This window comes from Doryrhamphus excisus, linkage group LG15 (assembly GCF_037039965.1).
Source record: "Doryrhamphus excisus strain RoL-2023G ecotype Guam linkage group LG15, RoL_Dexc_Guam_v1.1, whole genome shotgun sequence".
In the NCBI taxonomy this organism is placed as follows: Eukaryota; Metazoa; Chordata; class Actinopteri; order Syngnathiformes; family Syngnathidae; genus Doryrhamphus; species Doryrhamphus excisus.
Genome location: NC_136371.1, coordinates 12,354,414 through 12,369,320, shown reverse-complemented (window position 1 = coordinate 12,369,320; position 14,907 = coordinate 12,354,414). Strand labels below are relative to the sequence as shown.

The 14,907-nt window shown below is 43.5% G+C and overlaps 1 protein-coding gene across 1 annotated transcript; it reads left to right on the top strand.

Moving 5' to 3' along the window:
- Positions 1-3,621: 3,621 nt before the first annotated feature.
- Positions 3,622-13,913, top strand: syt6a (synaptotagmin VIa). The gene is made up of 7 exons (XM_078796820.1): positions 3,622-3,630; positions 3,791-4,275; positions 5,650-6,211; positions 6,390-6,510; positions 7,937-8,108; positions 8,197-8,347; positions 8,814-13,913. Exons 1-7 carry the CDS (start codon positions 3,622-3,624, stop codon positions 8,883-8,885), a joined length of 1,572 nt encoding a protein of 523 aa, XP_078652946.1. The 3' UTR covers positions 8,886-13,913.
- Positions 13,914-14,907: the final 994 nt, after the last annotated feature.

Sequence of the window (14,907 nt, the reverse complement as noted above, 5' to 3'; positions counted from 1 at the left end):
GACAGGAAATGGGATGACATGACTCAACATGAGTCTCTTTCTTGTACTCCGCTTTGGGGATAAATCCCCTCCTCCGAATAGTCAGCCGTGCAAATGTTCCGTTGCACATGCAGACTGCGGAGTCAGCATCAATTTGCTGTGATGACGGATGATCCACCGTCACCAGGATTTGGCCAACGCGTGGTCAGCTGAGACCCGCTGAGTGGTTCTTGCGCCTAAATCCTACCCACTTTTTGGCTCAGCTTAAGTTTGGAAGCCGTTTGAGACGTAAAGGAACACCGGCGGGCGAGGGCCCTTTTGAAACTGCTACATTTAGGCCCTTAGCACCTAGCGATAGCGGTGCAAAGGCTATTTTGAAAATGCCATGTTTACTATTAATATTCCGCACTTTCCTCCTTTTTCTGAGGGCCTCGACATGCACCAAAACGCAACAAAATTCCCGGGGTGCCAAACACAAACTTCCAAAACGGACTCAGTGGCTACCACCCGCTGTAACTCTTTCAATCCCGGCCACTTTTCAAAACAACGATTTTGGTACACAGAAAATTGTGTTCTATGGTTATTTAAACATGGAAACTACCAAAACGAAAAATCTGACAAATTTGTTTCTACCTTTTTCCGTTGTTTAGTAATCAGCAGTAGAACATATGTAAGTTTCAGGGAAATATCAGCTCCCCATTAAAAAAGACAGACAGGCAGCTTTCACTTTGACACTATGTTTTGTTCTTGTGACAAACTATACCAACATAAACAACACAAAAAGGCTTGTTTTACATTTGATTGACTAAAAAGGGAAAAATGAAAAGGTTTGGCCAAGATATCTGGGCATGCGAGTCTGTCCCTCACGGGCTTGCACATGTGGTCTCCTCGCCATGTAGCAGCTATCTTTGGGCAGGAAGAGTCAAAGAACCTGTCTGGGTCGTCAGATGAGGAAACGTTAAAGTCCAGTTGACACTGTCGTCTTCTTTCCACGCTTTGCCGCTTCTTGGATTCCGAATCGGTCCGCTCGCGTTCCCTGGGTGGCGCCAGATAATGAAGGCCGACACGATGCAGATGAAAGTAACGGGCTTCTCTCGATTAACAAAGGCTTCCATTATGACAAAAGCAACGTGAACTCATCCCTGCCCGGAGCCTCCAGCAGCTCGGGTTTGTCTTCAGCACAGGAAGATTTAGCTCAGTAAACATTTGGAGTAGGAAAAAAAATCTCATTGAATGTGGCCTAAAGCGTCTTCCTGCTATCCGTGCACTATTACACAGAAAGAGCAGCACTCAGCTGGCCCAGATAAATTAGAGTCAAGGCAGACTCCTGCGAAATGCAATGGGGAGTGTTCCAGGTATCAGATACGGGAATATCATTATATGATTACTATATGGATTCAACAAATAGTGGGTTTTGCCTCTTCTCCCTCAGGCCCCGTGCATCCTGCTTGTCGGCACGCCTGGTTGGCGTCTACGTCTTTGTGTGCACGTTCAAAGCTCAGCCTCCTCTGTTGGCCACTTGGACACCTCATCCCTCATCTTTCATCCTTCATATCTCATCCCTTATATCTCATCCCTTATATCTCATCCCTCATATCCCTCATATCTCATCCCTCATCTCTCATCCCTCATCTCACATCTCTATCTCATCCCTCATATCTCATCCCTCATCTCTCATCCCTCATCTCTCATATCTCATCCCTCATCTCATCCCTCATATCTTATCCCTCATATCTCATCTCTCATTCCTCATCCTTCAGCCTTCATATCTCATCCCTCATCTCTCATATCTCATCCCTCATCTCTCATCCCTCATCTCTCATTCCTCATCTTATCCCTCATATCTCATCCCTCATCTCACATCCTTCATCTCCCATCCCTTATCCCCCACCCCTCAGCTCTCATCTCCCATCCCTAATCGCATTTCAATGCTTTCCATTAGGGATCGATATGTTTTTTTTCTTTTTTTTTTGGGGGGGGGGGGGGGGTAATGCCAATACAGATTTTTTTCCATCACCCTTAGCCGATGGCCGATTTTGCTTGGGCCGATATTTGTGGCAGATACTGCTTTTGCTCCCTCAATTTACATGAAAAAATGATAATGATAACAAATATTACAGGTCTCAATTTTAAACAAATATTTATTGAAATTATTCAGCATTCTTAAACACACATTTAAACGGCACTATCAACTTTAAAAGGAATACATATTCAACCATGTGCCAAACATTTCTGTTGTCGTTTAAGTTTGATCCAGCATCGATGTGATGACTGCTCCTCCGCAGTGAGACGCCCCCCGCCTCCACACACACAAACACTGACACAATTCAGTACGATATATGAAACATTTCTCTCATCATTAAAGTTCGTGTTGGGCACGCTAAAGACCTCTGATAGCAGACACGGCTGCTCCAATTCATTCTGTGTGTGTGCGCGCATGCTCGGAGAGAGCGCACACACATAACACGACACGCATTTAACCTCAGCCCGGCGTTGGCTGAATTAAAGTCCTCCAAACACCATGGGACTGAATTGCCAACGTTGCCATTAAAGCGGTGTTGGTAACTGTTAGCTGTACATATTAGCCTCCAACTACATCAACAGCTCCCTAATTCCAACGGTAGGCACTTTTAAAGATGAAGCATTAAGCAGCATTCCTGGTTTTCAGACCCACAAACTAAACTATATTTTCAAGCACGTATATCGCATCCACTTGGCGTCCATGTTTCCTATTTCAAAGCAGGTGGAAATATTTCAACTAAGTTTAACTATTAGAGGCTAATTAAAAGTTGAAAACGTACCCTTGTTGTGATTCACCACTGTTGCGGTGTGGGAGGGGTAACTTGTGTTGCAGGGTCCTCCGGCAACACAAAGCTGCCCGGCGGATGCCTGTCTGTAAATCATGCGGCGGAAAAATACATTGGCGAACAAATCACATTTACTTGTGTTGAAGTAAAGAACACAAATATCGGGTATCGGTCATCCTTACTTTCCATGCTTATCCTGTGCCACCCATGTCTGGAGTACATCATGTCCTTTACAACTACTGTGCTTTTTATGTCATGTGACACGAGGTGCGGAACAGTCCATGTACGTGCAGTCGCAGCTTCCCCTCTGAACAAAAAGTTCCCCCATGGACACATTGAATGTGGGGGAACAGGAAGACAAGAACAGGGAAATACGTAAACCACTGGTGTCCCAAGTGTGGCCCGGGGCTGTATTTCATCTGAAAAGATTTTTTAAAAACAAAGAACATCTGTCATTTGTCAAAGTGTTATGGGAATAAAGTTATAAGTTATAAGAAGGAAACTGAAATCGCTGGAATATAAAACTATGCTTGTTTACCAGAACAGGAACAACATGCTGGTGTCCACAGCTCACCTTTTGGATTTATTTATCATCTCCTCATGTTATTCACTGGAACCTGATTGAAAAGCAGGTTCGCCCCCATGCTCTTTTCCTATGGAGGATATTGTGGATGATGGCCAAATTCCTAACTAAAGTGCAGTATTCCTTGTAAGATTGACACGGAGGCCTCAGAGGGAGTGGTCGTGTCCTTACCTGAGGGTTGGATCCCCCATTAACCCTGTGGCCTCCCCCCCAATAAAGGTTTTTCCTCAGTTTAGGAAAAGCCATGTGAAGATGACCAAAGTAAATTCATAGGATATTCCTAAAATTTCATTTAGCAGCCCCCCCGCTGCTAAATGGGGGGGTAGCTGGAATGGATACTCCATCATGACATCACTAGATCGAATGCGTACTTGCCTTTACAAGCATCTTTATGACTGTGTGCTGAGCATTGACCTGACAGTGTCTCTCTGTGTCCTCTCACCCTCGTCCTCGCCATCTGTCTGTCCATATTGTGTTCCCGGACCCCGCGGGCGGCCACCAGACGCTCCTTTTGGCCTCCTGCTGGCTGTTTGTGCTGTGCCTGGTTCTGCTGGGCCTCCTGGTCTTTGGCTCCTGGAAGCTGTGCGGGCTGCCTGGCCGCAGTAAGGCCGGTTTCCCGGGTCGGTCTCGGAGCGTGGACGAACGCCCGCTGCAGCCGGCGGCCAGTCCCCCCCCCCACTACCACCACCAGCATCGACGGCAACAGCAGCAGCAGCCGGCAGTTACCATGGCGACAGAGAAAGTGAACGACCCTGTGGGCCGTATGGGCTTCCTGGAGGCGGCGGTGAAGATAAGCCATACATCTCCTGACATCCCCACCGATGTGCAGCTTTCCATGAGGGAGCACTTCCTGCGCCGCACGCAGCGCATGCAGAGGCAGACCACGGAGCCCGCTTCCTCCACCCGGTTAGTGACTTTTATGAACCAGCTCCGTGGGGCACAAAGAGTCCTCCAAAAGAGCTTGAAATGAAATCCGGTCCTCTTGGGATTAACGGCCACATGAAATGCATAAAAAGTGTTTCGTCACGCAAGACCAAAGCCACGCGTCGCCTCGCAGGTCATCACTCTGACGCTAATTATACAAGACGACTTCATGAGGAGCCCGGGACCGGGATGGGGGGGCACCGGGGGCTTGAGTGTTGGCATGCTAAGTGAGCGTCTCACGCTGGCGTCCGTCACAATTCAAGCTTTCTCTTGCTGCGTCAATCATATGCCATACAATTTATACACCGTATACATCATACACACCGTATACACCGTATACACCGTTTACACCGTATACACCGTATACACCGTATACACCGTATAACTTATACACAATATACACAGTATACACCATATACACCATACAACTTATACACAACATACACAGTATACACTGTATACACCATATACACCGTATACACTATACAACTTATACACAATATACACCGTATACACAGTATACACCGTATACACCGTATACACCATATACACCATACAACTTATACACAATATACACAGTATACACCATATAGATTGTATACACCGTACAACTTATACACAATATAGACCGTATAGACTGTATACACCGTATACACCATACAACTTATACACAATATACACAGTATACACTGTATACACTGTATACACCGTACAACTTATACACAATATACGTAGACCGTATAAACCATATACACCGTATACACCATACAACTTATATACCGTATACAACTTATACACCATACAACTTATACACTGTATACAACATATACCCGTATACACCATGCACACTGTTTACACCGTATACAATGGGGGGGTAGACTTGTCCGTGTTGTGGTGTCCCCTTTTTAAGGGGGTCTGCATGTTCGTAGTGCTGCCGTTGTACGACTTCTTAACACGGCATTCTTTGCGAATGACGGACGTTTTGTCCAGCTTTCCGCCGTTCTTTGAGAACCCGTAGTGTTTCCAAACATACCATTTAAACGTTGCGGGGGGGGGGGGTTAAATATAGAAACTTCCTCGCCTCATGGCGCCTGGGGAACAGCATATATGGTGAAGTTGAACATTAATAAAACGGCGCTTGCATCGGATTTTACCGATACCCAGAAACGCATCGCGATGAATCTAGATTTCACCCGTCAATTGCATCCATACCCAGTGAATGAGCCGATATGTACATATATACACATATATATACACACATATATACACACATACATATATATATATACACACGGATGGATGGATGGATGGACCAAACTCCAAAGTCACCCGCGTCTGTCTGTCGTCCTCATGCAGACACAGCTCCTTCAAGCGTCATCTTCCCCGGCAGATGCAGGTGGGCAGCCTGGACCTGGGGAACGACTACGTGTCGGACAAAGAGGAGAAGTCCACCAGCATCGGCCGCATCCAGCCGGAGCTCTACCAGCAGAAAACGTCGGAGTCGGAGGACTCGTCCAAGAACAGCGGCAGCAAAAACTGCGGCCGGATGAACTTCTCCCTCAAGTACGACTATGAGGGCGAGGCCCTGCTGGTCCACATCATCCGGGCGGCGGAGCTCCCCGCCAAGGACTTGTGCGGCACGTCCGACCCTTACGTGAAGATCTACCTGCTGCCTGATCGCAAGAAGTTCCAGACGCGCGTCCACAGGAAGACCCTCAACCCCACCTTCGACGAGAGCTTCCGCTTCCCGGTGCCTTACGACCAGCTGACCGCCAGGAAGCTCCACATGAGCGTCTTCGACTTCGACAGGTTCTCCCGCCACGACATGATCGGGGAGGTGGTGCTGGACAACCTGCTGGAGACGTCCGACCTGTCCCGGGAGACCAACGTGTGGAAGGACATCGACTACGCCACCAGCGTAAGACCAACAACCCCCCGTCGTCCCTTTTCCTTCCTCGCCTGCTTGGGTGGGAATTTATTCCTAAAAAAGGATTCTATAATAATGGCAGAAATGGCATTCTCTTTCTTTATGATTATTATTCCATATCAAAAATATTGGGACGCTTCTCACTAAGCTTGGTCTTATGCGTCCTCAGGAGAGCGTGGACCTCGGGGAGATCATGTTCTCCCTCTGCTACCTGCCCACCGCCGGCAGACTCACGCTGACCGTCATCAAGTGCAGGAACCTGAAGGCCATGGACATCACCGGATACTCAGGTGCGTCTCGTCATCTACGAAAGCCGGACGGCGCCGGCGGAGCATCATTCCAGACAAAGATGCACGCTACCGTAACATAGTCGTTGTCTGCTTGGACCATCAAGGGCGGCAAACAACGCTGTCACGTCACCAATGAATATGAATATCAATCCTGGATAAAAAACATCTTCTCAAAGTAACAGCGTTACTTGCTCATGTGAGAAGTTCTTTTCTTGTCAAGAATACGACTTTGCTCTGACAAGATTATTACTTTTGGGGGATGAAATATATGTTTTCTTGAAAACTACGACTGTAGTCCTGCAAAATTAGGACTTTTTCAAGAAAATATACACCTAAAAATAAAATGTGCTTTTGAAAAATAGGATGTTTTTCTGGAAAATATGCCTTATTCTAATGTTATTATTATTATTATTATTACTTTATTCTTGGAAAAACAAAGCTTTCGTCCAGCAAAACGATGTACTTGAAAATATACTTTTTTTTCTTGCTTCTGTGGAAAACTTTTTTCTTACAAAATATCCCCTCAAAAAAAGACCTCACTGTTGAAAACAATCCGGAACAGAAATTAATCTGGAAAATGAAAAACTTTATTCTCATATTATGAGAAATTTTCTTTACTTATGATTACGATTTTCGGGTGAAGAATTATATAAATTTCCCAAATTATTATGACTTTGTTTCTTCATTCATTCATTCATTTTCTACCGCTTATCCTCACAAAGGTTGCGGGGGGTGCTGGAGCCTATCCCAGCTGTCTTGGGGCGAGAGGCGGGTACACCCTGGACTGGTGGGCAACCAATCACAGGGCACATATAGACAAACAACCATTCACACTCACATTCATACCTATGGACAATTTGGAGTGGCCAATTAACCTAGCATGTTTTTGGAATGGGGGAGGAAACCGGAGTACAAGGAGAAAACCCACGCATGCACGAGGAGAACATGCAAACTCGAGGGTGGGATTGAACTTGGGTCTCCTAGCTGTGAGGTCTGCGCGCTAACCACTCGATCGCCGTGCAGCCACTTTGTTTCTTCTTTTAAAAAAAAGCTTTGTATCTTTTTTTCTGGAAAGTACCATTTATTTTCATATGGGGTCCAACCTTTCCATGAAAATCTTTTTGTTGCAGTGAAAGTAAACATGCATGGCCGTGTTCACCTGCCGTCAGCGACAGGTAGATGTGAGGTTGGCATTGTTGCGGTATGACACATTAAATCTGCGTATTAGCTGGCCTCAAGGGAGCGTGTACAGATTGAACAATAGCGGTCCCAGGATTGACCCCTGGGGAACACCGCAGGTCATAGCCATTTGGTCTGAGACACAGTTAGCAAATGTACAATTGAATTTGTACATTTGTAAATGTCTCACAAAGTGTCCCGTCATGACTTCTCTTCCTGCCCGTTTGTCTCCGGTTCTTCCGAGCAGATCCGTACGTCAAAGTGTCTCTCATATGTGACGGGCGACGTCTGAAGAAAAAGAAGACGAGCATCAAGAAGAACACCCTGAACCCCACCTACAATGAGGCCATCATCTTCGACATCCCCCCCGACAGCATGGACCACGTCAGCCTGCACATCTCCGTCATGGACTATGACTTGTACGGAAAAACACGACCGCAAAAAATCTAATCTCATCAAAGTAAGCTTTCCACGTGAAGTCACATGGCGCTGGTCTGCCCCCCGTAGGGTGGGTCACAACGAGGTAATCGGGGTCATGCTGTTGGGATGCAACGCAGAGGGGCTGGGAAGGGACCACTGGAACGAAATGCTGGCTTACCCCCGCAAGCCCATCGCACACTGGCACCCCCTGCTGGAGCCCAAGAAGTCCGAGAAGGAGGTGAGCGCCTATATACATACATATGTATATATATATATATATAAATATATATATATACATACATATATATATATATATATATATATACATACATATGTGTATATATATATATATATATATATATACATATATATACACATATATACATATATATAATAACAAATATTTTTAATTAATGTCAGTTGATTAAAAATTATCAAAAAGGTGATATCATATCGCTATAATAAACAAATTCACAATTTATTTATTTATTTATTTATTGTAATGTTTTGTACTTTTCATAATGGGGGGGGATAAGTTTGTGAGATAAAAAACAATTGAATAAAAAATAAATAGTTGAAATATTGAAATGTTTAAAATTGGTATTGAAAGATTTTGGTATCGTATTTTTGCCCCTTTGTCTTACTGATTGCAGACTAAAATACAAGTGTGTGTGTGTGTGTGTGTGTGTGTGTGTGTGTGACAGTGGAAAGCGAGGACGGCCAGTTTTGACAGCCAGGGCTCTTGCCCCTCCCCTCGGCCCCCGGCGACACCCTGAGAGGCGCCACCTGAGACCCCCTGCGGCAGGGGCGGGGGCGACGCTGCTGTGTCTTCTGCCTCCTGCCGGTCCACTTCCTGTCTGTCTGACTCTGTTCTGACACCCCTCCGTCTGCCCTCCCAAACGAGGCCCCATCCTACCACCCCCACCTTCCACCAGGTCACGTCAGGTCAGAGCGTCCGTCAGCTAAGCGGCTGTTCCTTGACGGGAAGGTCGGGGGTCACCAGGGAACATTTCTGGTGCAAAAGGGGAAATCGGAGGAGAGGAGTTCCGAAATTAAGTGTCACATATGAAAAAAATGTTTTTTGTTCAAACTGAGTTTGCATCATCGCATCAACAACACGATGACATGACTAATCGTGCAATGGTTGTTTTTCCGCCTAGCAACACGTAAAAACATTTGCTTTCCTGGTTATTTTCACTCTAATTAAAGTCTTAATTCATTTTCTAAATGATTTCAAATTAAAATGTGGTTTTGACCAATAAAATTAATGGCACTAACTCAAAATTAATATAATGAAATTAGCACAACCTGCCACTTTCCCTGGTTGTTTTACTCTATTAAGTCTTCATTCATTATTCTTTTTTCATTCAAACAATAAAACTCATGTATAATATTAATCAAAATAAGCTAAATTAATTTAATTTAAAACACTGTTTACCTTTTAAATTCATTACAATTTATTCAGAATGATGAAACTGACTTAAAACAACAACTTAAAAAATATTTGAAAAAATATTGAAATTAGCACCACTCGTTAGTTTTAGGCTTCGTTGTTTTTCGTTTTTAGTAATACTCAAAATTAAACTAATTTCATTGACATATGTTTTCTATATTTAAAAAAATAAAATAAAATAATTAAAATTGAATTGAAATGAATTAATTTTTCTAAAAAAAAATTCTCGTTAATTCTCTGTTTGTTTTTTACACAAATCAGGCTTTTTTTCATTTAATAGAAAATGAAATTTGAAAACAATATTCATTACACTTTTACTTAATTAATTGAATTAAAATAGATTTTGTTTGAATTGATTCAAGAAAAATACAAAAAATAATGAAAATAACATGTCTAACATAATAAAAGTGTTTAAAAATAATCATATAATAATAATAAATAATAATCATAACATAATCATAAAATAATTCAAAATCAATAATCATAAAACCAAATGACTGAAAAAGTAATTCTGGTGAATTGCAATTGTTTTGTAGAAAAGTACGACTATAAGCCCGCCAGGCCGTGACCTTCTCTGCTCGTTTGTGGTGGTTCCTCCAGGCGGAGTTTGTATGTTTTCATGTCATGTGTTTTTAGCGCTTCGGTGTGACGAGTACATAACCGTAGCGATGTTTGGAGCGTAGCCTCACCGGTGGTGACATTCCGAGGAAAATAAGGCAACCCCAAACACTCCCTCCCTCTGTGGGTTTTTCCACTCTGGTTGTGATTCTGTGCTTCACCCGGATCCCCTCAGGCTCTCGTCTTTCACAGCCACACTTTTCATGGACGTCGTGAGATGAAATCAGCATTTTGGTGCCGTGTTTCCCATACGCCAAGTCTGCCAGAGACGATGAAGAAGAAGATGTAGCAGGAGGCTTCGGGTTTGAACACGCTCGATGGCCTTCTGATGAGCGACAAGTCTCGGGAAGTCTTTTGGAGACATCTCAACAGGACATATTTGTTTTTCTTTTCCACTTTTTGAGTTGTCATCAACTTCAACTTGTCTATGTTGCCCCCTAGTGGCCACAAATGATAAGGATTAGACACGTCACACCCATTTGTGGCCCAGCAGATCTAAGGTCTGGTTTGAAACGTGTTTCTGCTTTTGAAGAGCTTGCAACCAAAAGGCGCTAAATCCAATTTTCACTAAGTTGCATGTTTTTCATGAGTTTAATAGACCTCTGTCATGTGTATCCAAATCACATATTTTGGTCTTGAAATCATTTTAAAAAATATGAAAAAAGTGATATGAAATGTATGCTTTCAACCAAAAGGCGCTATTTCCATTTCAGATTTCAACCAAAAGGAGCTAAATCCCTTTCTTTATTCTGATTGGCCCAAGTTTCCCATCTATTGATAATCTGACCAATCAGAGAGAAGAATACAATTATCATTGCACATACAGAAAGCCAGTATCAGTGTGCATCCTGTTTTGTTTGTGTACATTAAGTACACGTATGATAGTTACAGTATGTTATGCAATTCAGGAGAACACAAATTGTGTTTTTACAGTATTCTGTAACATGGAAGTTTTTTTTACGCCATAAAAGGCATGTCTCTACCTTGACACCTCCAACTTTCATGAGAAACATTATTTTACTTGTACTAAAAAATGGATTTAGCGCCTTTTGGTTGCAAGCTCTTCTTTTGTCTGCTCAAAACCCAAACATGGACATCTACATTTAGATGTCATCTACACCTACATCAGGGCATTTCTAGATTTGGGTTCAAAAGTCGTTTATGCTGCCCCCAATACAATGCACAAAATCGAAAACACTTGTTTTCAAAGTCTAAAATTGGGGAAAGAGAATGGGGAAATACAATTGGTCAATGAATCAGTGTGTGAAATCTAAGTGGCTGATCAGATTCAATCAGGGTTGGGTTTAAAAGTCATTATGTTGCCCTCTACTGGCCAAAAAACCCACAACCACATCAGAAATCTCATTTCATCCACAAATAAAAGACAAGTCGTTTTCAAACTCTGAAAACTGGGGAAAACATGGAGAAAGATGATCCGGTGTGACGGCCGATGGGATTCCACCAGGGTTAGGTACAAAATCCTGCCCCCAACTGGCCAGGATTGGCACATCTAACCACACTCATGCAAGATTGTTTTCAAAGTCTAAAAACAGGGCAAAAAATTGGTTGATGATCCAGTGTGTCGGATTCCAAAAGTCATCGATGCCACCCTCAACTGGCCAAAAAGACCATGACAACATTTAAAATCTAACCAGGGTTGGACGATTGCTTGATGATCCGGTAGGTCATATCTACAGACGGCCAATCAGTTTCCATCAGGATTGGGTTCAAAATGGCCAAAAAACCCAATGACATTAAACTAACCAGCTGGTTTTCAGTCTATCAATGAGAAAGATAGGAATGGGTAAAAACGATTGGTTGGTGATCCAGTGCGTCATATCTAATGGCGGCCAGGCGGCTTTGATCAGGGTGGGTTCAAGTCCTTTAATTTGCCCCCGACTGGCCAAAAAAAAAAGCAAAGTTGTTTTCTAATGGGATGATTAGATGAAGATTAGACGTGTCATCATAGAAAATAAAAAAGGGTGACTGATGATGTCAGGTTAGGTCCTAAAATCAAAAACAACTCAACAGGAAGTAATTTCCTCCATAATTTGTCTAAACCACGCCCCTTATCTGACCGTATGTCAACAGTGTCTCCAGGGGCTCCGCTTTCCAGACTGTGTAGGCCGCGTGCAGATGTTTCCGGCAGGATCTGTTTTCGACATTTACTGCTGCGTCGGCCTGACGGGGGTCAGCCCAGTCGGGTGGGCGGCGGAAAAGCCGTGACATTTAGTCGAACTGCCGCTCGTTGAGAGGCGGCGGCGGGGAGCGTGTTCATTGGTGGTTGTGTCATCTCTCTCTCTTGTCACGTGGCATACCCAAGCAAAAACCTAAACTACAACCCAAGTGATTTAGTTTTCAGTTAGAGTTCCCAATACCGGCGGCATGGCGCGCAGACCTCACAGCTAGGAGACCAGGGTTCAATTCCACCCTCAGCCATCTCTGTGTGGAGTTTGCATGTTCTCCCCGTGCATGCGTGGGTTTTCTCCGGGTACTCCGGTTTCCTCCCACATTCCAAAAACATGCTAGGATAATTGGCCACTCCAAATTGTCCATAGGTATGAATGTGAGTGGGAATGGTTGTTTGTCTATATGTGCCCTGTGATTGGCTGGCGACCATTCCAGGGTGTACCCCGCCTCTCGCCCGAAGACGGCTGGGATAGGCTCCAGCACCCCCCGCAACCCTCGTGAGAAAAAGCGGTAGAAAATGAATGAATGAGTTCCCAATACCAAAATGTGAACATGACCTAAGGATCATGTGATCCCTGTTCTAAATAAATCTGTCAGAGTCGGAGAACGAAGCTGTCTTTCAATGGTCAAACTGATGCAGATCTATTTCCTTTTCAGTAATACCGTGTTTGCCCCATTTGGAGATCGGAAGTCGAGTTGAGTAAACCTGACTCCTGCCGTTTCAGGAGTCGTTCGGGTTGAGGCCTGGGCTTCTAGCCTGCTCAGTGCTCAATCAGAGGGATTGTGTGGTCGCAGGATGGAGCCTGGGTGGTCCAGCCCTGCAAAAACAAGCCCGCTGAGAGTTGAGTTGAGCCAGCGGAGTGTCATTGGAGCAGGAATGAATCAATGTGTTCAACAGTCGCTTCTACTGCAAATGTTCATCAGAAACAGAAACATTTCACAAACTTTGGCTACATATACGCCCTCGGAATGATCGGTACACACAGAAAAATCATGGTAAAGACCGACCAATCACACTTCTTTCGATCTGTGCCGTCGCCTTGACGCAGAAGCATCAGAAACATAAGCTAGGATCTAGCAAACCGGAACATCCACTTTATTGTACGTTATTGTCCCAGTTCTACGGTAGTTCTACACTTGTTTCACTTCCAATAATATTTCCTTGAAACTTTGTCTGTTTGTTTGCTCAACCGTTGAAATCATACGATCTGGTTTGAGTACTTTTTGGACTGTTATCTCTTCGCTCTGCCTACCTTTCTCGATATGATTTCTTGATACGATAGCACAGACGTTTCTTATTGGACATTTTGTATTTGTAACAAAGATGAACGTGTGTGATGCCATGAAGAGTTGAGTTGTTATCCTTACGTTTGTTTGATGACATTCTTATCGCCACTCTATGGGCCAATAGCTGTTACTGTCAGACCGCTGTGTTGTTTTCCTTCCTTGAGGTGTCATTTGCTGTTCTGGGCTCTGTGACCTGCTATTTCTTTGGATTAAAAGGGTCTTATATGCAAAACTGGATCTTGTTTGTGGGTTTTTGGGCTCCAATGGCCCCCCGTCTAACGAGCCACGGCGGCCACCGACGACACAAAATGAGACGGCTTGACAACATCCAATTAAAGTGTTTCTATATTGTTGTTTTATGGCAATAATAATAATATAGAAGATACACGGCCATGGAGGACGTGGGATTCGCTCTGTTTACAAACCAAAATGCCAAGTGAAATGCTGAGATTCAGGTAAGTCGTTAGGAAGATAGCTCACCTCGTCAGCCCTCCGAACCACTAGGGGGCAGCATGTTAGAAATGAGCATGAGGAAAACAATGTATAGCCAAACTTTAATGCTCAACTTGACACAAAAGTCCACTAGTGAATTCTTTGTTTTTGTAATTACAGTTTTTCTCGATTGTTTAAACACATTTTCTGAAAGGATGCCTCATATTCTCAGAACTCTACACAAAAATCAAAAAATCACTCACACATTTCTGAAAACCCCTCAATTCTCCTGCAAAATAAAACTTTACATCCAAAACAGTCTTCATTCTTCTCAAAATGGTGTTTGGTCTCCAAATGACGCACACAAACCACTATATGAACAAACATTTATATGAACCAGTTGAACACTGATGTGCTCAGTGTAAAACACTGGGAATACGTACATCATATTCATCATGACTTCTTCTTGGGTTCAGTGTGACACATTACATATACAAAATACAAAATATTTTAGAATTGTTTTTTGTTTTTTTGTATTTTTTTTGACTCAGAACACAAAATTACACAGGAATATATATTTTTCACAGAAAAACAATGTACGAAGTGTTCATCACAGCCAACACAAGGTTCCACATACAGTGGTCTGCATCTAAATGTATACAGCTACAGTTAAAGAAATATTAATAATAAACAAAAAAATCAATCAATAACAAAGCACTACGCTGCATCACGTCTTCTGTTTGGTTCAGGCCACAGCACCTCATCTACATCACATGCAAGGTTTTCTCTGGTCTCTGGTCTCTGGTCAGCGAGGGGAA